This window comes from Zonotrichia leucophrys, chromosome 2 (genome assembly GCF_028769735.1).
Source record: "Zonotrichia leucophrys gambelii isolate GWCS_2022_RI chromosome 2, RI_Zleu_2.0, whole genome shotgun sequence".
Classification (NCBI taxonomy): domain Eukaryota; kingdom Metazoa; phylum Chordata; class Aves; order Passeriformes; family Passerellidae; genus Zonotrichia; species Zonotrichia leucophrys.
In genome coordinates, this window is record NC_088171.1 from 87,657,237 (window position 1) to 87,683,407 (window position 26,171).

The 26,171-nt window shown below is 40.4% G+C and overlaps 1 protein-coding gene across 4 annotated transcripts in view; it reads right to left on the bottom strand.

Annotated features, from left to right (window-relative positions):
• EPB41L4B (erythrocyte membrane protein band 4.1 like 4B) overlaps positions 1 to 26,171 on the bottom strand; it is a 169,800-nt gene that overhangs the window by 101,733 nt on the left and 41,896 nt on the right. For all 4 annotated transcript variants that reach the window (XM_064705605.1, XM_064705604.1, XM_064705603.1 and 1 more), the window contains exons 2-5: positions 16,532 to 16,636; positions 5,735 to 5,777; positions 3,460 to 3,538; positions 52 to 96 (exon numbers count right to left, since the gene is read on the bottom strand). In XM_064705605.1, the coding sequence (XP_064561675.1) occupies positions 52 to 96; positions 3,460 to 3,538; positions 5,735 to 5,777; positions 16,532 to 16,636 (272 nt within the window). The remainder of the gene's footprint in view (positions 1 to 51; positions 97 to 3,459; positions 3,539 to 5,734; positions 5,778 to 16,531; positions 16,637 to 26,171) is intronic.

A 26,171-nucleotide genomic window follows, 5' to 3' on the forward strand; every position in this document is an offset into this window, starting at 1 on the left:
AACTATTTTACATTCTTTAAATTACAGCTACAAGGGTAAAAAGGTACTTACTTCCCTGAAAGAATGTCTTGCCGGAGCTGTAATACAAACAGGTACCTGACAAATAAAAAATTCAGAAAGTCAAAAGTAATTACAGTGGCATCCTTCTAGTTCCACTGGCTGGAAGAATATCCCAATTCATAACAGCAATTTGAGTAACTCGCTCTTTACAAAAAAAGGGCCTTTGGGATCACACTGATACACCCTGCAAGCTTCAAAGCTCCCACTAAAATCAAAAAGATCATTTTTTGTCCACTGGTTGTGTTCGAGACATTGTCCAAAGTCTTGCTGTTGAGGATTTGCTTTATCTGAGCATACACCACAGCAACCTAAATGTTACCAACACTGCAGCGCTCTCCTAAACTTGGGTCTCACTTAATTCAGGCAGGAATTGAACTACAGTACCTAGAAACAAAACACAGATAAAGGCATGTAGGCTTCAGGGCTGCCTTCTCACACATAAATACAGAACATGGAAAAAGTCCAAATTGGGCAAAAGGAAAGTTTCATACCAAAATGTCACTTAAAAATAGCAGAGTTCTGAATAAAAGAATTCCATAGAGCTCACACATTTATTTAGTACACCAAGTAGGAATTTACATCCTTCACACTGTTGTAGTATTTTAAGCTGTTCTTTGCTAACCTTCAGTTGTAGGCATGCTTCACTGACACCACTCAGAGTGGGCTCTGAGGCAGGCACAAGTGCCCTGGGTCATGCAAGGGGTGTGTAGAGGACAGGAAGGCAGAGGCAGGCTCTGCACTGCTCTGGACACGGGGGTGAGGCTTGCAAAGGTGAGTGACTCAAGAGAAGAAAGCATGAGGCACTCCTGAGAGCCCAGGGAGTGCCAACACAGACCTCTCCTGTCTTTACAAAGGATGCTAGAAAGACAAAGTGGGTTTTTTTTTCATCACAGAGAACGTGGAGTGAATGTGGTGAAGAACAAACAGCTGGAATCACACAGGGAAACAGAAATGAAAAAGGAAGATTAAAATTTCTCATGGTAACATTAGAACAGAATCAGATTTATCCATGTTAACTCCTTGGTACATCCCTGATTCATGTACTTGGCTAATCCCTGACTGCCAAACAAATCTGGGTATTTGCATGTGTAGATTAAGGGTAGACAAGTATACATCCTGTTCTTATTGGTAGCCCAGATCATTCACAAACCCATGAACTCTTCTAAACTTGCAAGAAGACTCTAGGCAGTGCACCTATCAGTTTCAGGGGGCTTGTGCAGTGCTGCAGCCCCATTCTGATGGGTATGGCTTACCCTTCTTCCTTTACTGTGCACAGGCTGGCAAACACTGCCATCTCAATTGTTGCTACTCCAAATCAACAAGATACCTTAGAAAATTCTCCACAACATCAAGTAGAGACATGTTCCTCTGTTGTTCTTCTAACTAAACTAACTAGTCAGGTCACACATAAGTGACAGAAGATGTCTTCCAAAATGCACTGTATTTCAACTGTCTTTTTAAACACAAAAACAGAGCAGGTAAAGGGTTTTAATGCTTCCCAATAATGTGCTAATTATGAAAATATGATGTTTTTAGCTTCACTATAAATGGAAGTCTACTACAAAGCAGATCTCCAGAAGGAATTTTGAACAACTCCTGCCTGGAAAATTCACAGTTACTGTTAAGGATGATTTTTCTTCTACTTGGAATGATTTTGAGTGTACAATTATTAATCTTCACTTTTCACTCAACATGCTACATGGAAAATATGATCCAACTAGCATAAAGACTCTTTTAAAAATCCATAAATTAGAAGAATTAAAAATGTAGGAACTATAGATTTATTAAATTCAAAATTACTTTCCCCAACCAAAATAGAAAAAAAAAAAAGGAAGAAAAAAAACGCACCCCAATTTTTCTTAAACAGTTTCACAGTGGTCTTCTGCCAAGCTTATAATTAAAAGAAATTTTTCACAATACTGAATATTTAGCTGACTAAAGTGTTTTTCTAATTAAAATAGTCTTCTGAAGTGTCACCTTTCAGCAATAATTAGATCACAAGGCATCAGAGGTTAATACTTTCAGACAAAATGTCTTACTTGATCACAGCAATGATCACATAGCTCAGACACCCAATCTCACAGTGACTAGGATCATATGCTTCAGAGCACATAAGAAAGAAATCTTGTGGTAGACAGTAATGCCATAATTTGACCACAGGGGAAATGTAATACTTGTCAGACATGCACCCTGATGTATGAAGACTTACATCAATTTCCAGAAAACACATATTATTCCTACTAATTTAACTGCATTTTCTCATTAGAGATGTCCATAAATCATCCAGATTTTTGGATTCTCTTAAGATCATATACTTAGCTACATAAGTGGCAGGAATTTCCATAAGTTAATGATACATTCTATAGGAATATACCCTTTTATTGAATTATCACTGCTGGGCTAAATTGATAACAGATATTGAAGACCCTGTGTCTCTATCATGAGGTGATGACAATTAGCCCTTTAATCTTGTCTCAGGCAGTGAAAAAAACCCATGGTGGGCACAGCAGACAGCAGGGAGACAGTAATCATCTGCCTGCAGGCACAAGTTTAGTGTAAACATCACATGCACATGAACTACAACAATCAACCGTCCTTAAACACCTCAGGCTGATTAGGAGTACACTGATTATTGCCAAGCAAATTAGAAGACACAGAAAGTGCCCTACGGTGAGAGGCAGAACAAAAGAAAAGATAAAGTAACATTAAGACAGATGAATGCTATACAGAGAAGACACAAAGTATGCAGATACAAAAGATAAGTAAACCCCAGCTGCTCCTTTTCCAGCTCTCAGAATATATTCTGAACCAAGGTGCTACAGATCCACCAAGGCACAGGTCCACAGAAAGAGCCTAGCAGATTGAAACTAAAGACTTTGTAGAGTGACTTTATACAATGCAGGCTTTTGCCTCACAGAGAACCACGGGGAAGCAGAAGGGATTCAATTCACTGTTAACTCAGAGCTCAAGCTGGCTATTCCCAAAATCCTCTGCCCCTGGTACCATTATTAAATCACCCCCAAGTCTCAGGGCAGCAGGAACAAAGCAGGGCACTGGCATTTAGCAGGACATAATGGAAACCCCTCTCAGAGGATGGCAGATATCAAGAGCAGGCGTCTCCCAGCTGCAGCTTTCCCCCTTTCCCCACCCAACTCTGCCCTTCTTTGCCAACTTCAAAGCACCAGAACACAGCATCTCCTACACACCAACACGCTTGGTTAGCCCCATGGATGCTTTCTGGCAGCAAATAAAAAACATGATGTTTCTCTGACAGTAGGAAAACACCTAAGAAGGCAGACAAATTGAGCACCCTTAATAAGAAAGCTCAAATCACCTGCTTGCAGTACCCCCACGTGCCTGAGATGTCTCAAATCCCCGTCAGCCACGCACAGTTCCTACCTGGTGAACTCCTCGTGAAGGTTGTTGGGCTCTGACGAGTAGTACTTAATGCGGAAATGCAGCGTGTACGGAGGTCCAACTGCACATGCAGGGATTTGAAATGGGGAAAAAAGATTTACACTCATTGTAGTCCTGCTAAGGCAGAACAGTTGCCACACCACCCCACAACCCAAGAGACCCAAAATTAATGACAAGCTTCAGATTCATCAAAGAAAATATTTAATGATTTTTAAAATTCAAAAATGCATGCAAGAAACAAAAAATATAGATGATTACCATACTTTTTGATACTCATTAATTGAAATTTATCAAGCCAATAGTCCATTTGGCAAACACATTTTCGTCCAAAGAGGGGTGCCTCATAGCATGCTGTGAAGGACAAGTTTCCAGGTACACTCCCTGTTGCTGGGCCCAGGGGGAAATGGAAGGAAAAGGGAAGGAGAGGGTGATGCTCCTTCTTACCAGGCACAAACACTACTCCATAAAAACCCCTACGCAATAGATCACCTTTCAACTGAAACACATTAATGTGAAAAGGTAAGATAAATAGATGAAAAGTTCTGGAGAAGACTCTAGAAGGCACCCATGAATAAAGGAAGCTAAAAAATTCCATGGGGTTGCAAGAGTTGTGTTACCTGAGGTCAGAAGGTGAATGCTACATCAAACTTCCCATGTAACACAGTTAACAGGAAGCTATCCAGCTACCATGAAACTGTGACCAATGAATCCTTATCTGCCTAACCCTCATTTTCCAGCCAGCTGCCTGCTGATGTATTAATTGATGGACAAATTACTTTTCCTCACTTTTCTAAGGTCCTCTATAACACCACATCAACAAGCAAACATGTGCCTATTAATGATCCTTCCACTAAGTTACATGCAGCTAATTAGAACTTTGATTCTGTCTCCCTCACAGCTCCTGTAAGTCAGGTTACAGCACCCTGAGCTCACAGTTCAGCACCACTGGTGAGGTCTGCAAAGGTGAGCAAATGACTTGGAAAAGACAGCAGTGAGCAACATCCACCATGAAAGAGGAACTCTTCACAAAGCATCTGCTGAATTCAAGGTAAAGGAAAGTAACCTGTTGTGAGACAGACCTTTACAACACTCAACAAATTGCTTCCCTCTTCAGCATTCCTCAGAGCCATGATTTGCTGAATTCTTTTTAAAACAGGCTCTTCACACATTAAAAACAGACAAAAAAATCCGCAACTAAATTGGCTGAAGGTCTTACAAAATTCACTGATTTTCCAGGACAAGGCTATTATAGAAAGTGCAGCTGCAAATCAGCTAGTCACCAAAGGTAAAGCAGTCTGTTATGTGATGAAAAGGAGAGAGAAAACCAAACAGCAAAAACCTTACCCACAGCAGCTATCTTCACCATGGATTCTAGCAGGCTGACACCCACACACCATGGAGTGACAGCAAACTATCCTAAAGGCCTCTGAAGAACTCCATTGTTTACAAAAATCATCTGGATACTTGGGTACTCATCAAAAAAAAAAAAAAAAAGGCAAAACACCACTGAAGCAATCAAGATCTATCTCTGCAAGGTCCTCCAAGGCAGTCAACAATTTTGTTGAAAAACGCATTTTAATCTCACAGAAGCCATGTCTTCATGGCCCATGACTGTTGCCAACTGCAGTATTGTAACAAAACATGTTAATGCCAATGCTGTACTGTACCCAAGCCTGCAACCAGATTATCAAAAATCCAGGAACTACTTTCCTGCCTCAGACAATTTTCACAGAAAATACAGTCCACCAACCCCTCCATCCAAAACCGCCTTTGATGAAACAGCAGCTATTTCAGAACTGCATTTGACAAAACAGCAGGTATTTCTGCTACTTAAACTCTTAAAATAAAAATCTGGAAAAAAAAATTAAAAATTAATCATTACACAATGAAGTATTTTCCATTCACTCTCTGAAAGAAATTGCAGGATATCTGTTGTGGATCAGAAGCAGTGACAGGAACGGCGATCTGTGTCCAGGCAACCCAATTTCACAGATCAGACTGAAATTACCTGGCAACCCACTCGGCCTTAGACAAACAGCACAGGTTTAACAAGGGCTTCTGAAGGCCTGGCTACTGCTTAATAAGTGCTCTTGCCTTTAGACATGGTCAGCCAATTACCCCTTAAATTAAAACTCTTTTCTAAGGAATATTTATTCCATTAAAGGCCATATTTAAACATTCTCTATCATGTTCTAATACACTAAATTCAAATTCTTTAGGAAGTAACAAAATAAACATGCAGAGACACAGTACTTACTTTTTATTTGCTTCTTAATGAATTTTGAATGGTCCAACCAGTGCTAAAAAGAGAAAATCCACACTTAGAAGCAGTCCCATTTCAAGATTTTGTTGACTCCATAAACAGATTACAATAAAATTTAACAGATAAAAATCTCTTATAAGGGAATATTTCCATATTTATTATCTAAACTTCTGCGTATTGGTGAAAGTGTTTATTGGCATGTTTAATAACTTCCCTTCTTCCACATGGGAAAGCTTGATTTTTAAATTCATCAGTACTGCCAGGGAAACCACTGTTCCAGAGAAGAAACTTCAAAATGCAAGGCCACAAAGCAGTGGTGTGTAAGGAAGGCACCCTTTTGCCCCCAAGCCCCTGAGTCTCAGCCTCCTCTAAACCTCTGTTTGACAGAGACCCTCCAGAGCCTGTACTATCCTGCCTTCCACTGCTCCATGGCCAAGTTGTTTTCAAGGTAAGGATGGAGACTTAACCCCATTCAAAGCATCTGGGAAACACTGATGTGTATCTCACCATCTCACCCTTTCCTTTTAAACTAAAGCAGAAGATCTGGAATAGTGCAACAATGATGACACAAACATCTGATTCCCAGCAAAGTGTACGCTCTCTCTTGTCAGTATAAGTTGCATCTACAGAAAGGCAGCAATAAACACAATCTGGTGTAAATTTAGCTTAAATCTTTGGCAGTCTCTGCTCAATGTCCTACAGAAGGCTGCAATCTTGTTTGAAGCAACTCCATGTAAATGCTTCTGTCATACAAAGTGGTAAGAGAGTCCTGGATTTCTTTGAAATAAGTGATTTTCTATCTTTAAATATATTCTAAAATTATGAACTAGGTACTATGAAACAAAATCTTTGGAAAAAACCCTCTTCCTTTTTTGCTATTAGAGAATTAATGTTTTCAGAAAAAGGATAATCTCTCAATGACTACTTGTTACACCATCACCATGCTACTATGGCTGAAAAAAATGAGCAAAATTATTTGTTGTCTAGTAATACTGGTATTTATTTACTAACTATGCTCTAAACCAAGGCAAAAATTTAATCACAGGTATAGATGTATACAGATCAAAAGTCTGACAGCTTACTACCCTTAAGGTAAATAAATTTCACAAGAAGGAGAAAGAGAAATAGAGCAACGATTCTGAAGGTGATTTTATTTGCAGGAGACTTGCAAGACTCCCTTAGATGAGGCTGCCAAGAAATCAATTCTTATAATCCCTAATCTGGTAGAAATCTCTGCCAGAATGGAAATAAAACATTACAGCAGCTCAAGGAATTTACTTTGTCTCTATTTTGCTCTCTTATGAAAAATTACAGCTGTGTGAAATCTCAAATTTTTGATAAGGAAAGAAATATCAACATTGAAACTTTCCCATTTTTTAACTGAAATTATAGAAGTCTGTTACTTTCATAGCTCCAGGGCAGATAAATTTTTTATTCTTCAAACACCTAGCTGTGAAAATGTCTTTCTATCTAATATTTATTTTGGCTAAAGAAAAGTCCCTCAAAGACAAATATAATTAATGCATTAAAAGAAAAGTTTTTCATGTAGAAAAACATCTATAATACATGCTAAAAACTCCTGTTAGCACCATGTTCTGGAACTAGCACTGCACAACCTGAACTATAATAATTCCCAGTAAAAAACAGCTGATAGTCCCTTTTCTTGGCATGTGGTCTTTAAGGAACATTAAAGCTCAAATAACAGTAAGTTTCAAACTGATTATTTGCAAGTGCAAATACTTTAAGTAATGGCTAAAAAAATGCCTACCAAGACTGCAGGAACTGCTTGTGCAGACCATTAAGCGAGACCACAGCTCAGACAGGAGCTATCATCACTCTCTCACCGAAGCAGCCACAGGCAGGCGGCTCCAGGAGATAAAGCACAGCAAGCATTAAAGTCACCTCTCTTCAGAAGCAACAGTGAGCTGCTGTTTCACCCCCATCCTGCACTGCACATCAAGTGTGTGATGTGCCAGCACACAGATCATAAACACAAAGACGGAGGTAGGGCATGGGCTGACAGCATTATTGGCCCAGAGCTCCAAGGCCTGGAAGTTTTCATGCAGATTTATGAAGCAACTCCAATTTCAGAGTCAGATATTTTCTGCAATTTCTGTGAAAATCAGGCTGAATTTTAACACTTCTTTGCCTCAGACAATGTCAGAGGGCTTCTTCACACTGTGTACCACACCAGCCTTCCAAATGTCCCTCTGAGCTGGAAAAAAAAAAAATCAAAGCATTCTAGCTAAAGCTTAAAATAGGTTTGAGCTTGGCTACATACTGCTTGCTGACTCAATTAGAGGGAAGTGAAAGCAATGAATTCTGAAGTCTCACTAGGAAGCTGAATAAAACCAGAGGAGCCTTGCTCTTCTCTCATCACAGAGATACAAGACTGTAACTCTGCCTCTCTTGTGCTCTGGCTAAATGACCATACATAATTTCAGGATCTGGACTCGCCAAAGAAACCTAACTATGGACCTCACAGTGTAGGACCAGGACTGACCAGACTCATTCCAACCATACCCCACCATAATCCCTGTATCCTGTTTGGATTTGGAAATACCAGTGCAGAACAAGGAGGAAAGGGATTATTTGCTTTAGGACTGTGTTATGATAGGAAGACAGTGTCTAAGCTACTTTGCACATAGTAAGGGAAGAAAAACCCAAACCTGATCAAACTGCAGGTAACCAGAATTCTATGATTATGCTGGAACAGAACAAAGCAGTTCAGCTGGAAGGGACCTACAATGACCACCTAGTCCCACTGCCTGACCACTTCAGGTTAAGGGCATTGTCCAACATCTCCTAAGACTGACAGGCTCGGGACATCAATTACCTCTCTAGGAAATCTGTTCCAATGTTTGACACCCTCTTGGTAAAGAAATGCTTCCCAATGTCCAGTCTGAACCTCCCATGTGTCAGCTTTGAACCATTCCCATGCATCCTTTCCATGGATACCAGGGAGGAGAGCCCAGCACCTCCCTCTCCACTTCCCATCATCAGCTGCAGAGAACACTGTGGTCCCTCCCTTAATTTTGTCGGGTAAAATGGAAGGTCAAATGCTAGATTAACTCCCATTTATTCCTCTTTAATCTCAGCAAAATTTCTTTGCTCTATCAAATGAATAATGCTTCCTATGGTATTAACTGACATAACACAGTAGCCATTGACTGGGATTCATGTATTGAAAACAAACACCAATAAATTCCACATGAAAGAAGCACCATTTAAAAAAATATAGTTTCTTAAAATACTGGAAGGATGTATTTATCTCAGCATGGTCTCCTCTTTTGATCACTCGCTTAATTGAAGAGGAAAAAATAAGTAGCTCAGCATTTCCTAATGGTAGTAGCCAGTATTTTCTCAAAATAGATATACAGCATAAGAAGGATATATTTGTGTCGAAATACAGCAGATATACTAAAGCTGCTAAAGCAGTCAGCTTATGAGGACCACATGAGTGCCAAATGAAGACTGAAAGGAGGATTTCCACAGCCTGACACAATCCCACAATCACACACCTGAGCTTGTAAATTCCACCGCCTCTCTACTTGCTTCCTAAAAGAATGAAAATTCCTTGTCTTGATTTATACAGCCCTCAAAGGTGAGCTGAAAAGGAAAAAAAAATTGCATTTGACCCATTTTGACTGGCTTTCTTTGCTAGTTTAAAGTGCACGAAGAACAACTTGAATAGACTGTTCTCCCTTATGCTTATTTATATATTTAACTATCAGTAAGAGGAAGCCCATTTCTATTGATAGTTTTATTTCGCCTGAAAAATATTGGTTGAAAGCTTTCTCAAGTCATGCCTGGAGGTAAAAGAGAGAGAATCATGCTCAGTGATCAAGTTCCGAAAAGAGGGTGTGCTAAACAAAAGCTGGCACCTTTAAAACCAAAAGTCAATTATCCCTTCAGCTGTCTTCTTGCTTTCTGGTTTCCTAGGCACCTGAATCCTACCAAGCTGCCTGCCATTACTCACACAACCTTCTAAAGCAGAGAAGTGAAAAATGTATGTATCACATGGAGGAAGGAAACACCAAAAAATCAAGCCAATAAAAATTCTACCCACCAAACCACAGTTTGGGGATTTCTCTACATTTACAGATTGAGAAGGGAACAAAGGAGCAAAAGCCCTCTTTTCTTCTGCAGGTCACCTTTCAACATTATTATGATAGTAACAGAATACCAAATGAGAACTGGGGTTATGTAGAAACTCAGGGAGTACACAAACATACACTTAGGAACAGGATAATCTCCCAGGAGTTCACAACGTAAAACAATGAGGTATTGTTCTCATGTTCCTCTAATCCCTCCTACAAAGTTATGCTCCTCTCGAAAAGGAAGGCTCACCTCACTGGTGACTTCAGCTGCCCACTGAAAGGCTGTAGAGAAGGTGATTGACACCTCTGAGAGGTATTCCATGGCAGAAGGACGAGTGGCACCAGACTCAGGAGAAATCCCAGCTAGACAGGAAGACTCTCACCATGAGGCTTTTCAGAAAAAACACAGTTGCCCAGAGGGACTGTGGAGCCATCACCATCCTTGAGGGTGTCCAACCTGACTGAACAAAGCCCCAAAAAACCAGATACTACTGAAGCTGCTATGAGAACCTTGGATAGAGACACCCCTTTCAACAAACAAGACCTGCACACATTTTTCAGGAGGCTGCTCTACAATCTCACCTACCCAACTTGAAAGAAAAGAAGAAAAAAGGGAATGCACTTCTACTCAAATAGCATTCACATTACAAAGCCAAGATGGGATTAAAGAGGTGAAAAATTTGTATTTGGGCTCAGAGGAGACCAACTTTTCACAAAACAGTGGCAGGATCAGGAGGGGTTTTAGTCCCAGCTGGCCAGTTTTGATTTAGACCCCCTTTGAACACTGCTGTCAGCATCTTGTTGAACAGGGCTCTGGCACAGTGGTACAGAGCCACATCAACACCGCTGGAGGACCAACCTGATCCAGGTGCAAAGTTTTGTCAGTTTTTTAAGTTGTCCCTGGCCTGAACAAGGCAGACCAGCTGCCCTGCAGCAGCCCCCTTCAGCTGACACCATTGTGCAGCTCCCATGCCAAGCTCTCTCTTGCCCTGTGAAGAAGGGCTGCCACCTGGCATAAGTCACACACAGTGGGACAGAGCCGGCAACGCAAGGTGCACGCAAAGCTGTCCAGCAGCAGGAGGGCAGATGGAGCGGTGATAAAGCTCCAGATCGTGATCTTGGGAAGTACAAGGCCACAGACGCTAATTCCAGAGCCATGAGGGTACTGGTAGGACTTAATGGATCTTTACCAGCCCCGAGAGCTCCACATATTGAGTGGCATTCATGGAAGCCTGGCCTGTCCCAGTCTGAGTCAGCACAGAGCCATCTCAGAAGCATCCTGATAAATGATGTGGTTTAACTGCAGACCAGATAAACTAACCAAGAATAATAGAGAGATGTAAGGATATCCTTCAAGACCATTAGCCTATCCTAATTCATATCCATGTGATAACCAAATAATATTTTGCTTTGCAGACTTGACAGAAGTAAAAAACAGAATTATATAAAAAATATATATAAAAAACTTTCCTGGTCTAGTATATTTCTCATTAGATTTACTCTGCAGACAGTGAAAGCTGATACCGTTCCAGATCAATTCCAGCAATTTATTTTTAATTTTGATGCCTATGTCCAAACCTGCAAAAATAAACTGAAGGGATTTGTAACAAGTAGGCAACAAACCTGACTATATCAGTGGAAGACAACTGAGAAATCACTTCAGCTTATGCTCCAACCACACACAAAGACAAAAGAAAGACAACACAGACTGTTTGCTGTCCCAGAGAGAATTCTTTACACTCAGGAGAGAAGTGCAGAAGCATCACTGACAGACAGCACAACAACCACCTGCCCCGTACGCCTGCTTCTTAAGTCTGTGTCACAAAAACGTCCTCCCAAAACAGCAGGTGCTACTGGAAGACTAAAGACTGGAATGTGTTAGTGCTTTGCAGTCTTTCACCAAGTGTTCACAAACCACAAAATGCTGGACAGCAACAGATGGGAAGTGTTCCACATTCATCAGGTGTTCTGCATCGCCGTGGAGTCAGCCACACTGCCTGTGTCCAGTGACTGAACTGGCATTCCTATCACTGCCACGGTAAGAAACTGAAGCATCGAGTGTTTCAGGATGTTCTACAGCTTTTGGGACCCTCCATCTGTGACTGGTATTTTTTGCTCTTGGCTACAATCCACAGACACACATCCTGCAACCACCACAGTCCCAAAGTGCTCATCATCCAGAGGAAACAAGAGAGCTTGAGGGAGGGAAACTGAGTCCCAAAGGAATGTCACAGCTTATTCATGGGGAAAACAGCATGTTTCTAACAGTAGCAGAAAAAGAAATACTCAGCATTACCAAAATGTTTACTAATCTCCCTTCTCTCCCACATCCAGTATATGGAAAAAAAGGCTTGTCCCTATTTTCTTCTACTTCATGAACACTCGTTTAAGTATTAAGAAGTACAAAAGGAAAAAGACTCCCAGATATCACACTATGAGGCTAATTGTCTGGTTTGAACTGCTCATTTTTCCCCACCCCTCACATCTTCAGAAGTCATAACAGTAATATCAAAAGCAGCAGCTGAAAAACCCGATCAATGAGCCTTTAAAAGAAAATTCAGATAGATACAGCAGAGGCAGTGATAATGAGCCATATCCTACAAGCCCCTGACCCAATACCTGCTGAAACATGCAGGAATCTAGTTCTTGATGTGTAGAGAAAACAAAGGTACTGACATTATTTGTTGTCCAGCTTGCCTCCTTCCTGCCCCCCAACACTGTGGAAATCCTTTGTCATGAGTCATACACGGTCCTGACTCTGTCAGAAAAACCTGGCCAGAAGGCAGCCTTTCATAGAGGTGAGGATCTCAGTGTCAGAATCAGTGCATCCTCACACACTGCTGCTGGTCAGGACCACTCTGGGCAACACAGTTCTGGGCAATTTTTTTCCCTCTTGTTTTTTTTTTTACTTGGAGCAATTGCTTTCATGCAAGCCTATTTCACTTCTACACAACCTTCTCCATGTCCTCCTTCCATTGTCTTCTCACCTCTTGCACCAAAACCCAATTTAGAAATTGATCAATACTGGGAAGGTTCAGATGCAAACACGGTTAACCAGGACAATTCACTGCAGCTTGGTCCTGGTACTCATCTTCCCAGGGAATCCTGGTCCCCCCCATAGCCATGGGCAGCACCTGCAGGAGGCACAGGGTGTCCTCACTCATCATTCTTGCTGTACACACAATGTAAATCCAGTGCTTCCCAACATGCCAGATACACTGCTGCCATCACACATCCCCCAAAGGGTTCAACTGGCTGCAGGGCACAGCTGGGAAAGGCTGTTCCATACAGATCTTCTTTAATCTAAGGGGTCTTTGTGACATAAGAGATCAGACATAAAAGACTTAAATGACTTAGAGGATCACTGAAAGAGACACATGTGAGAAAAAGGGCAATTTAATTCTTTTGCTTCCATCCATTCCCAGGGATGACAGCAGCTCATCTGCACAAACTAAAAAAATAGACATTTCAAAGACTTATCTTAAAAATCCTTCCCTTTCAATTACCCTGCGATTGTTCTTGTGAACAGAAACAAAATTTATGATGGAAACAAGTACATTCCAAGCTAATAAACATGGGCAATCCTTCAGTTATAAATTCTTAATAAAAAACACAGGAGGGGTTGGGAGGGTATTCATGTTCTGGCATCACAGGACAGAAAATTGGAACAAAGAATGCGACTGTAGAAATGGGGATATCTAAATCTTGAGAGACCCTATAAAATATAGAGTTCACAAGGAACTGTTAACCACAGAAAGCCTTTTTTTTATTAAGATGATTTAGAATAAGAGAAAGAAAGGACACTCCTGGATTGAAAATGAATAAACATCAGCAACCAATAGTCAAAAACCCATACCAACCATTGAAAATGTTGCATGCAACCAGTTCCTACAAAGAAATAGTAGTGAAATACTTCCTCATGACAACTGAACTTCCATAGTATGGTCTTCCAAGATTTTACTATTGCTATTTCTAACCTCAGCTGAAGTTTTCAAGGCCTTCTGCTTTGCTAGAAAACACAGGCTGTAGTAAAAGTAACTGAAAACCCAATAAGCTTTACATTTTCTCTAAACCACTGCAGAGACCTCCTACATCAAGAGTGACACCCTTCAGTCACCCGAAGCACTACATCTCTGTTGCAGTTCTGTAACAGCTAGAATAAGAAATTTTTTTCTTGTATTAGAGTATTTTTACTTCCAGAATTAACAGCAAGTAACTCAAAATACAACAGTACACTAAAATTTGTTTTAGAATAAACTATTAGATGATTATCTACATCCTTCTATCCTTCTGCATCCTTCTGATGGATATCTTCAAAGAGCACAAGATACAAGCTAATGCAGAGCTCACTGAATAGGCATTACAGTACTTTCTGCATTACTGCTGACATCTTGCTTTTTACAGCTTTATGCTGGGGGTTTGTATTAAAAATAAGCTGTTCAAACAATTAAAGATTTTTCTCTCTCAAAGCAGATAAACTCTAACCATGATTTTGTTTTTTAAATCACAGCTATCAACACTGCTTGTCCCAAGTCTTTGGCAAAGTTACAGGACTGCAGGAACCAGTGCACTCAGAAGCTGCTGGCCTTGGAGCACACAGAAGCAATCTCCACTATTCAAAGACTATTTTGTGCTCTCTTACTTGTAATGGTGGCTTAAAGACGTTTAGCCCTCAACAATACATACTAAAGACAAAGGCTTAGAGCCTCAAAGGGGTTTACACAATTTTCATCTCCCAGTCCCCCATTTGGCATTGTGTCTGGGCTGGCACTAAGCAGAAGCCCATGGAGGCTAGGCATTAATTGCTGTGCAAACAAAAAGTTCAGGTCACAGGTTCAAAACAGATGAACGAAGACTCTTAAAGCGTGGAACCTTTTGGCACAGGGTGCTGGGCAAGATAAAAGCTTGTGCTTGAAGTTCTCTAAGCTCTACTCTCTGCCCAGCTTGAGCCAGACCAAAAAACACAAGAGCCAAGTAAGAGCTTTTGGCCTTGCACTTCAGGGAAGGTAAAAAACTTTGCCCTCAACACTCCTCTTAATTCAGGATACCACAACCCTACCACCAAAGCCCTGCAACCAGAGTTGGCTTTTTTCAGACCCCCCCAGCAGCTGTTCACAGCCCTCATCCCTTTTGCAGCTGTAGATGCATCATGTACTTCCCTCCTTAAAAGAACAAAGAAACAGCAAACAAACAAAGCTGAAACACTTGCATGCATAGGCACATTTTGCCCTCAACACCAGTGAGAGAGTTACATACAGAAGACATAGCTACTGCATCTTTGTTACCAGTCAAAAGAGCCCTTCAGTTTGCAAACATACAAGAAAATTATCCTTCCCAGCTTCCTCAGTCCAGCTTTTGGCTGATCTGCCCTCATTCTTGCTGAGAAAGGATATTTCACTCTTCCTTTCTGCTTCCCTTCTTACAAAACATGGAGCTCCTTGCTAGGTAACTGTTTCTAGCTGTCAAATTCCCAGTTGGATGATTTGACAATCAGTGACAATATAATGTGTTTTTCCCATTATAAGCAGGCTCTGCTCTATTAGTTGTGTCCTTATAATCAGATTCATCATAAAAGTATACACAATTTATGTATTTAGAAATTTTATCAGAAGCACACACACATAATCAACTAAAAATCCCAAAACCATTATGAACATACTTCATTCAAAACATCAGTTTTCAGTGATATTAACCTCAATTAATTTAGACATCAGGATAAAGTTTAAATAGATTAATACTGCTTCTCCCCAAACCCACAGATTCTCTTCTTCCAGTATCAAGTCATTAGTACAGTGCCTGGATAGGTTTCCTGTTTGTTGTTTACAGCGACTGGTGAAACACAGATGATAATGCAGCTGCTTGAACCCTGATCCATCCTTTGACCCAAGCTCATTAGAGAATAAAGCTGAGAATTCGGGGATGATAAACTTAGAACCTACACTTCCCAGGATGTCAATATTGCAGCTACATTTTCCCATTATTTTATTATATTGTCCCAGAGAAAACATCTGCTGCTGCTTCATGGAAAAAATATTTATGAACTGACCAGAGAGCACTAAAAGAAACATTCATTTTCCAAATATGCATATTTTCTATCCACAGTGCAGGTTTTTGTCAAACTTCTTGCTAGCACAGAGGAGCAGACAAAGGAAAAGATAAAATATATGTCAATACAGTGTAATCGCAATGCTGTAGTCTTTTAACCCTATCCTATTAATATATCTACTCATATCTGTAAATACTTTTTTTAGATTTATTTCTTTCACCTGCAGATACTGGAAGTCCTTATATAAGGAAGAGGAGAAGAACTTTTAGCTAAAACATTTTGCTCTTGCAAATTAACCTAAACCCTCAAAGCAATACAATGTGTGCACAGAACAACAGAGAAAATTTACAAGAAATCCTTGCTTGCAAAACATTTTGAATACCATGAGTCTAGTAACCATAAAGTACATTTTTCTTCACCAAAATTCACTGTTGTTTTAACTTTTGTGCAATCAAGTCACACACATGTCACATCAGATGACTCAGGACTCATTCAGAGGATGTAGCTTTATGTGCAAGAGTCAAACATGGCATTACTTGTTTCAGCCCCCAGTGCTGACATCTCTCCATGGAACTGCACCAGCAATAAAGTAACAGGCAACAGAAACTACCACAAAACATAAAAACCAACTTAAGTTATACTCACTGTAATTTGGGAAGCATCCATGAATTGCAGGCCAAAGTAATCCGTTTCTACAAGGTCCAAATGATACACAATCTGGTCAAACAACTCCTGTCCCTTTGCATTTTTCTGTAACAAAAAAGAAAATGCTTTTTTTGAAACTGGTCAGTGTGGGTTTGTTTCGGTGCGTTTCTTTTCAAGTTCAAACATGTGAGAAGAGATACACAAAGGAAAATAATATCAAAAGAGCAATTCTATTTATTCCGAATAATTGCACTGACATTTCTTTTATTTTCCTCAGGAAGCAGAGTGTGCCATGCCATTCTTGTCTGCAACTTTTCCAACAGCATCAGATTTCACTCTCAAAGAAAGTTTTTAGAGTTCATAATAATTAAAAACGTACAAGAGAAAGAGAAGGGTTATGCCTTACAAGTGTCCAAAGTCACAGAGCCATCATTTTATACCCCAGGAAGTCAGATTCTCCAGGAAAAGCTTGTTTAACATACACTGCCTGAAATCTGCTGGCTATCAACAGCAACTGCAGTCATGCAGAGCCACATCACCACTGAAGCTGCAAAATAAATTCTGGACAGCCTGAACACTCGAAGAGCACTGTGAAGAAAATTTATAGGATTTGATAATATTTCATTTATATTGCCAACTGCCATAATATTTACAGCCTTTAACTGAAGAAACAAAGGCCAAAAAAGCTGTAAATCTTACTTGGCATGCCATCTGAAACAGGCAAGAATGGAAATAAAAGTTAACAACTAAAACCCCAACTATGGCCTACAGGTAAGGGTAGAAAACTTAGCAGATCTTAAAGGTAGGCTGCATTGGCCTGGGTACTTGTTTTGAGGCTAAGGCAAGAATTTACATTCTCAGTCTTCAACACTAGAAAAGCTTGAACATTACAGGTGGGCTGAAGAAAAAGGCAATAACAAACCAATTCTTCATGGAAATCTTGTTGAGTTACTTGGCGAAGAAAGTTTTCAAATTCTTGTGCAAAATCACCCCTTGGCCAAAAATACATGAGATGATCATAAATCTGAGTAAGAGACTGAAGCTACAGCTGTGCTTTATACAGGGAGGTACTGACCAGAATCCACTTTTGTGACTGCTGTCCCTCTTACAACTTTAAGGATTTTTTTTTTTTAATTTTTTAAAACTAACATATTAGGCATTTCCATTACCCCAAAATGTAGCAAAATTCAGAGTTAAGCATTCAGTTTCTTTAGTTTGGTCTTCTGCACAAAGGCACCATCAATCATAACACGCAGAACTCCTGTTCAGGGTTCTAGGCTGTCTAAAATCATTTTTCTTCAGAAACAGGCAAGATCACGAGTTACACCTCTCTTTTTCCAAGAAAGTGAAGCAAGCTCAGGTACAGGAAGCAAATTTTATTTAAGCTGTACTTTTTAGGGTTTTTTAACTAACAAAACAGAAGCACAGAAATTGAATCATATCAAATTTTAAGAGCAGAAATAAAGCTCCATAAAAGCTTAACACCAACATTAAACTGTCATTGTAAGATCCTGTTTCACTATTTTGAGGGGGGCAAGAGTACTAACAGACATTAGTAACCAAAGTTCAACAGTCTATTAAAGGCAGCTGAGACTACAATGGCCTTAAAACAGTACATTGCTAAGAAGCCATCATCTTTACTTGTACTGTAATTGTTATAAACTGAACAAAAACTTCCAGAACATATTTTCTCATATGGAGTAAAATCAGCACTTGTTAAAAGAAGCCAAACCAAAGCTCAACAAAATTTAAACAGACCTTGCTTAAGTGAGGGAGGAGAAAGCCCTCAAAATCAATAAAGAGAAACAGTAGAACATGAAAAATTCAAAAGCAACAAAAATGCACTTGATGCCCTACTCTGCTCATGGTTGCTTGCTTTATGGCATTAACTACCAGTATATGTTTATCTTCCACTGCCACACACCCAATAGAAACCAGAGAGAGAACACTCCACCTTCTGTACCCAAGCAGTAGTTAATGTTTAACATGTGTTACATGCAGAATAGCTCTGCACTGCACAGCTAGACCATAAAATGCAGTATTACATACACAGCTTACAGGAGATTGTAACATTTAACTTGTCGGTAAATGAGCCTTCCCAGCAACTTGTGCCCCTTAAATGATAAAGCTGCTGCAGCCAGCAAATTGCTGACCCAAAGCTTCCTTTGAGATGTTGGACTACAGGGGGAGATAAAAGAGACTGACTCCTTTCCTCTACTAACGGGAAAGGATTACCTGTTCTTTATTCTGCCTCATCACTGACTGACAATCCTGCAGGTCAGATTGTGGACTGATAAATGAATGTGCACTGAATGAAACGGGTGGAATAATCAAAATGGAAGGCTTTTTCCTCAGGCATTACATATGCATGGTCTCAAAAGGAACAAATTTTGATTTTCATCATCTTTTTCTTCTCCCCTCTTCTAGACAAAACAGTAGCTAAAAGACATGTTTCCCTTTTCAAAATTGGGTACCACATAAAGAGAAGATAATGCTTTTGTACAGTAAAATTTTCACAGTAGATCTAACCATCTGGAATTTAATAAATCATACGTTCTCTACAGACCTTTGACTTGTGGTTATTTTCTGAAGATACAGCTAAAAAACCCAACCATAAACTAAAAATATTTTGCAGTCATACCTTGCTAGACAGATGGTTCAGAAATATCAGATGTAAATGGTCTGCATAACTTATATCTCACAAAATGAAGTACATGGCAACAAACAGTATGCATATACTACTACACAGAGTTGCTATTTTGTTGGTACGAAGTTACTAAAATTGGGAACAGTGATGTAAGAAAAGTTGCAAAGCCTTGTGTTGACTTGGGTGTTTTTGTTTCTGTTGGGGTTTTGGTTTTGTTGGGTTTTTTTTTGTCTTTGCTTTCTGTTTTGGTAGAGTTTTCTTTTTGGTTTGGGAGTTTTTGTTTGGGTTTTTTTGTTTGTTTTGTTTTGAAACATCAATTAAAGCACTGCCAGCTTCTGGTGGAGTTTTCCTTGGAACTCAGGAGAACTTGTGTGAGCACCCGAAACCTCACAGGATGGGTGGGCATGAAATGCTCAGCTTACAAACAAAACTACAGCTGCAACCTAAGGCATAACTGAATTAGCATGAGGCAGGCACTTGATGAAACACAAAGACTCAATTACACTTGCAAACTGGGAACCTCCCTGATAATGAGCAATCACTGAGAGAAAGGAAAAAAAGGAGTTTCTCATGTCAGTCGCCTCTGTTCCACCTAAGTTATGAGAGTTTTGTCCCATGTTTCATTGAAGCCATTCTCAAATAAACCCCTCTATCACCTTACTTTGCATCATGAATCACATTCAGAGAGAATTCTTATGTTAAATGAGGACTCACTGCACATCCTACAAGGACTGCAATTGGGATGGGTACAAAGCACCTTGCACAACAACAGCGAGAGCTGCATGGCCCACATTTCAAGTAGGCTACATCTTCTGCTGCCAGAGAGTTCCCAGTCTCAGGCAATCTATGGAAATTCTTGTCAGCTAAAACATGACAAAACAAAGATTAACTTCTCTAATTAGAAACTCTTCCAGACTTGACAGGGAAATAGGCAAGAGATTTTAATTTTCTTCTGGTAGACATGAAGGGGGGAAAGAGAACATTGATTAGCCAGGGACATTTTACACCAACTGGACCTGTCTAAACAAGCTGATTAGTGTTGATCTTAGCTATTCCAGAGCTCTTTGAAAGGTTTTTGCCAGAGGGCATGAAAAGTGGACATACATGCCAGAAAAGTCCCATTTTAAAGCAGATACAGTGCAAGGATGCCATTGATCACTCTCAGAGCATGTACAAGCAGAGCTGGAGAGCTTCTGCCCACACTTTCCCCAAACCCAAGTGCAGTTACTTGAACCCAAGTGGAGAGGCTGAAATTCTTGAGTCATATTAGAGAGCTCAGACTACAGGGCTACAAACGAACTATTAACAGATTTCAGAAACAGTTGAAGCACTGCTTGGGAAAACAACCTGTCAAATAGGCCAAGAGGTACATGAAATAGTCTGCCAGCTGACAAAATGACAACCAAAATTAAGGAAAATAAGCTATCACCAAGAGAAAAGTCAAAGCCAATTAGCTTTCCAACCAAAGCCAATGCATCTCAAACTGAATAGTGAGTAGGAACAGCAATGGGTAGGTAGGGCAGGCTTAGTTTCTGTTTTGAAAGAAAGCACAAGATTATGTATTCTACAATATGTTAAATATTTTTTCAGAGTGGGCTGCTGTGGTCTGATGGTCAGTCACTTCAGGTCTGAGTTTTCAGTAAATTCTAAAAGGCACCTTTGCAGCTAGCAAGTCTCACCTCCACAGGCCTGATACTGCCCTGGTCTGATGGCACTAGCATTTCGTCCTTAACACCTCCTGAAAACAACAGTAGCTCAATGTGTTCTGCTCTGCCCTCTCACACCTGTTAGTGTTAACCTGAACTGTTATTAACTCAGTTTTCAAACCTAAAGCTCATTTTCAAACTCAAGGCTTTAGCTGTTGGCCATAATGCTTAGCAGTGAGAATTCGCTCTGTCTTTTAGCAGTCACTGGCAGTGCTGTCTCCAAGTGTCTCAGACAGGCTAAACATGCATAAAAGCCATCTGTGCTCCTAATTAGCCTTGACTCCTGGTGCTCAGTTATCATCTGTCCTTTAACTTGCTTTCTTCTGCTCAGTCAAGCCCTCAGTTGCTTCAAACACAATCAGCTGTACTGAAAGCCAGCAGTAGTTCCACAATTTTAAGCACAAAAATGCAACTGTTCTGCATTCTTATAAATCCAGGGTATCCAACAGATTCAGCCAAGTACATGTTGGAGGCCATGGCTGGGCTTGCAAAAGCTGCACTGAAAACCACGTTACCCATCCCAGCACTGCTGCTGCAGGCCATACTGTCAGTCAGCCACTTGTGTACAAATTCCAGTGTGCAAGCTGCCATCCAGAGCGGTCACACTGCAAACCAGCCATGACCTGGGTGCCTGTCCCACCCTCCTCTGGTGGCCTAATAAGCACATACAGAAAAATGGGGAAAGAGTTGCATTTTTTGTGCTTGAAATCATGCAAATACTACTTTATGTTCATAAAATCAGTGCTAACTGAAGAAAAGCAACTACTCATACTTCCATGAGGCTGGCTAGCTTGCTCAAGCTGCAATGAAGATGTCAGGTTATTTTCTGACCAGCCAACCATTGACTTCAATTTTCAGTTCTGGCTACAAGCTCACTTGAAAATGTGACACTGTTCAAATAACCATTAAGCCTCTCACCCTGTCATGGCAATAGCACCAGTACTGCTTCAGAGCCTGCTACTGCATGCAAATGATGTTTAAATGTAGTACAGACCACAGAAACAAGCAGCTCTGCTGAACGTGCCCAGAAGAAAATGCAAGTGATGACGTATGTGAACTTTTATCTGAAGGAGAACAAAATTCATTTTAGTTCTTTTGAGAAATTAGCTGAAAACAAGAGTCAAAATCCCCTTAACTTCCCCCTGCATAAAACCTCAAACCAGCAAAAAATGCCAAATGCATACACACACCACCAAGCCCTCAGCCCTTCATCAGCAGACAAAAACATCCCTTTAATGGAATTTACTTATTATAACCTTAAAAGAACAAACATTTTGCTCCCAGTCATTTCTGTCAAAGCCCCAAACTAAAATATTGCTATTTCCTGAGCATAAGCAGCTTAGAAGCAAAGTTAAAGAACCCCTTGAAAAATGAGAAAACACCAAAGCAAAAAGAACCCCAAATTCCCAGAAATAATAAACCAAACCAACAAACCAAGCTGCTTCCTTCAAATTACTCTTGAGACCTACAATAAAAGTCTGAAAAGCTAGGACTGTCACAAGTCACATCCCATCAAGGGGATGGAGAGAACCTCAGATAAGCACACAACCACTTCAGAATATTCTCTCAGTGGGCAGATTGGCCAACAGTGCAAGGCAGCTGGGTTCCTGCAACCAAGATGCCAATGAGAATTTGCAGACGGTCATTAAGAAAAAAAGTCCCCTAACAGTGGGTATAGTAAATCCCACTATTGCTGCACAGCAGCATTTTTTAACAGCAGCCAGACTTTTATCTCTCCACCAGCTACTGACAAGAAGAATCAGCATTCACTGGAGGAGAAGCCTGAACAAGGACAAATAAATAGATCACTGTATTTTATATGTACCAAGTCTCTACATAAACCCAAATGGCACTGGGCTTCTAGTCAGATCACAGTACATTTACCATGCTAGTGTTACATTGGAAAAGTCTCTTGCACTGGCTTATACTTTCTTCCTGTTATATAAAGGCAGTCACTCGTCAATTAAAAAAAAAAAAAGGTCCAAGAACAAAAAAGTAACAATAAAAACAAATAAAGAAAGCAAACAAAACCAAGAAACCCAAACTACTAAGAACTAAGGGTGGGGAAGGATAATATGCTATTTTCAAGCTTTGCAATAGGAGGAAAGAGAAGATTTTTCATTATTCATAAAGTACAAACTCATTAGGATGAATCAAAGATTGAATCGGCAGCACAGCATTACAGAGAATACACAGACAAGAGAGCAGAGAGGGAATTACCTCAGATGCAAACAATCTCCAAAGAGTCCAAAGCCATGCCAGGAATCACTCACTGGAGAGATTCCTACATACAGTAACACAAACAAAAAGCAGATCCAGGAAAGTCAGGTGAGATTTGAAGGGAAAGTATAGGGTTTCCTTTGCCACTTCACATCCCTGCTGACAGTCACTTCCTTCCCCATCTCTCAAACACATTGTCTCTTCCTCCACTGGACAAGTGAACCAAACTTATAAAGTGATCTGAACAATGCCAGCTTTTTCTGAAAGCTGGTTTTGCACAGTTTTTGAAATAGGCACTTTCACTAGCTGAATTTTACAGTACAGCCCTTCAAAAACTGATTATAATAGCATATCCAGAGGCTCAGAAGCCTGTTTTGCTGCTGAAAAAAGGAGCAAGAAACTATCAACTCTCAAGACCTGCATTATCCGGAAGGGATAATTTCACCACTTGCTTAGTTTTTTGCAGAGAAGATGGGGCTGTCCCAGGCTGGACACAGCTGGTTTCAGTCATCTCCACAGCAGACCCACTGACCACTGGTGGTGGGGGCTACAGAAGTCAGGAGTGAAGGAGTGGATTTGAGTTAGGGAAAGAGTCAGCTTTATCTTGACCTTTAATTCCTTAATTAAGTCTTTTAATTCCCATTCTTTCTCCATATTTCCTACCCCCATCCTGCAGACTAAATGAGGGGCTCGCTGAAAGGAGCCTGGCTGATGGCTAAGGCTAACCCACTGCAGTGGGGAAACCCTTATGCAGGGCAATTTCACATTTCCATCACTCATCTAAAGGGCATGCTGCCTTTGCAAAGCCTTTAATCTCTCCAAAAGTCACATGAAGGGCAGGCAGGTACTGCCATGGTAGGTGCCCTATACATGCAATTACTACTGTCAACATTATTACCAGCAGTGACATTTTTATTTTATTAGACTCAGAGAAGGGTGAGGTTCTGCTCATTGTCCCTATCACCTGCATATACTACTGGCAACACAGACCTCTTCCCAAGAGAAAAGCACTGTCAGCACTTCTAAATGGGATCCTCAGGCAACAGATAAAAGCAACCATCAGCCACAGAACAAAGCAGTAAAAAAAAAAAAAATCCTTACTTGCAACTTTATGTTCTGGAAGTCAGTCTGGACTCCTGTTATTTTAGAACAGACATGTTACCCCATCACAATTTTAAAAAAGGGTTACTTGTACGTAAAGAAGATTCCTTTTCACCCCTAGAATGCCAGCTCCCCCTCCTGACCCAGTTGAAATATTACATGCCCCTCAAACAAAGTGGTGGAAACACGAAGTAGCTAGGATAAAGAGAACAAAAACTTATGCTGAGACTCCTTAACCTACATGATTTCACTCAAAATCAACTTTGCAGTTCTGCATTCCCAGAGGAAGAGGTTCTATTTGATAAAGCTAAGCTATGGGCATTGAAGTGGGAGCCACCTCTTTGAGGTGATACCATCAAACACAACTCAATGTTATGCTTTAGGCTGCCCTTGCCCATTGCCCTCCTGCACAAATCACAGTGGGATAGAGGTGCCATTTTTCTGGAGAGCTGGAGAAAATTCTAGGTCATGAATTTAAACTGTATCTGAGAAATAACATGGAACATTGGCATAAGATGACATTAAAAAGAACAAGGAGAAATAGGCAAGTGCTATCAGGAGATCCCGAGAGAGTTTAGCAAAGACTCTGAACTTTCTTATGCTAATGCTGTACCAAAGTTTCAAATGACATCTTTGCTTTCTTATACGCCTGCACCTGAATTCTCCAGGAGTAGAAATAGTTTTAAGCAGATGCAACTGTACAAACAAAATTTTCCATATAGACACATCCTTCATATACATGCATGGGTGCATGTCTCAACTATTTCCAGTTTTTTAAACCTGTTTTAAATAGGACACATTTATGACTGTCTACAATAAAGCAGTTTACCTATAAGGCTCTACTGCCAACCTGGCTTCAGCATGAATGTAGCTCAGACCAGCAGTAATGGCCAGTCAGACACACAAGCAACACAAGTAGCTGTACTTGACATAAATTAAGGCTGCAGGGCTCGCACTCTCCCAGGCACACAAGTCACAGGTTCTGTTCCTGACTCCCACCCAAGAGGTTTTTCAGGACAGCTGAATGCCTTGTGAAGAACTGGCCACAGGGGGAAGTTACATCAGTTAAACATCACTCCTAATTCCAGCTGGCAGTGCTTTCAAGCCCCCTCCCCACACAAACAACCACACAGCAGAGCCTGGCGAGGGCCTGGTGAGCCAAAAGCTCCTTCCTGACACTGGTATCCAGGCAAGGAGGAGGCCACGAAGCTGTGCTGAGGCTGGAAGGCAAAACCTAGGACAGCTGCTCTAAGAACTGGTATCTTACATAATGCCTTAAAGATTGTCACTTCTGAGTGCGTAGAAGAGAATCCTCACCACCAAGTGCTGACCTGTAAAAGCAAAAAGGTGCAGATTCCTTTAGTACTATCACATCATGTATGCTGCATGAATTTACTTTTATGTCTGGATAAAACAAAAAGTTCCTTAAAACCACTCCTCTCCTCCAGCATAAACTTGCACGCTGTTAATGCTCATGTAATTCATAGTCAATTATTTCTATGTCTTTTTTAAAACTTAAATAACATCTACTATTTGTGGCACTTTTCATAGCACAAAATTAATTCCACATGCATGCTAGCATTAGAATTAATTACCTATATTAATTACCCTATAATGTGCTAAACCTTCCATATAAATCATATTTAGTATTAATCACCCTGACAGTTACAGCCAGTAAAAGAAGTTCAAAGATGTGAAAGAGAACCAGTGACCAAAAAGGGAGTTTGGAACTTGAGGACAAAGCTCTAATGTGGTCTTTTCCTCAGAAGCTCTATGGATTTAAAAATGCAAAGAAACTCTTTTTGAAGTTGTTTATTCAGACAGCCAACTGACTTCAGTGCTCTTCACTCTTTGTTCCTTCATACACTAAGTCATACTCTTCTCCAAAGAATCAACCTCAATTATTTGATTTTCTCTGAAGAGATCCAAAAATCCAGAGATTCAGAAAAATCAGTAAACTCTCTTA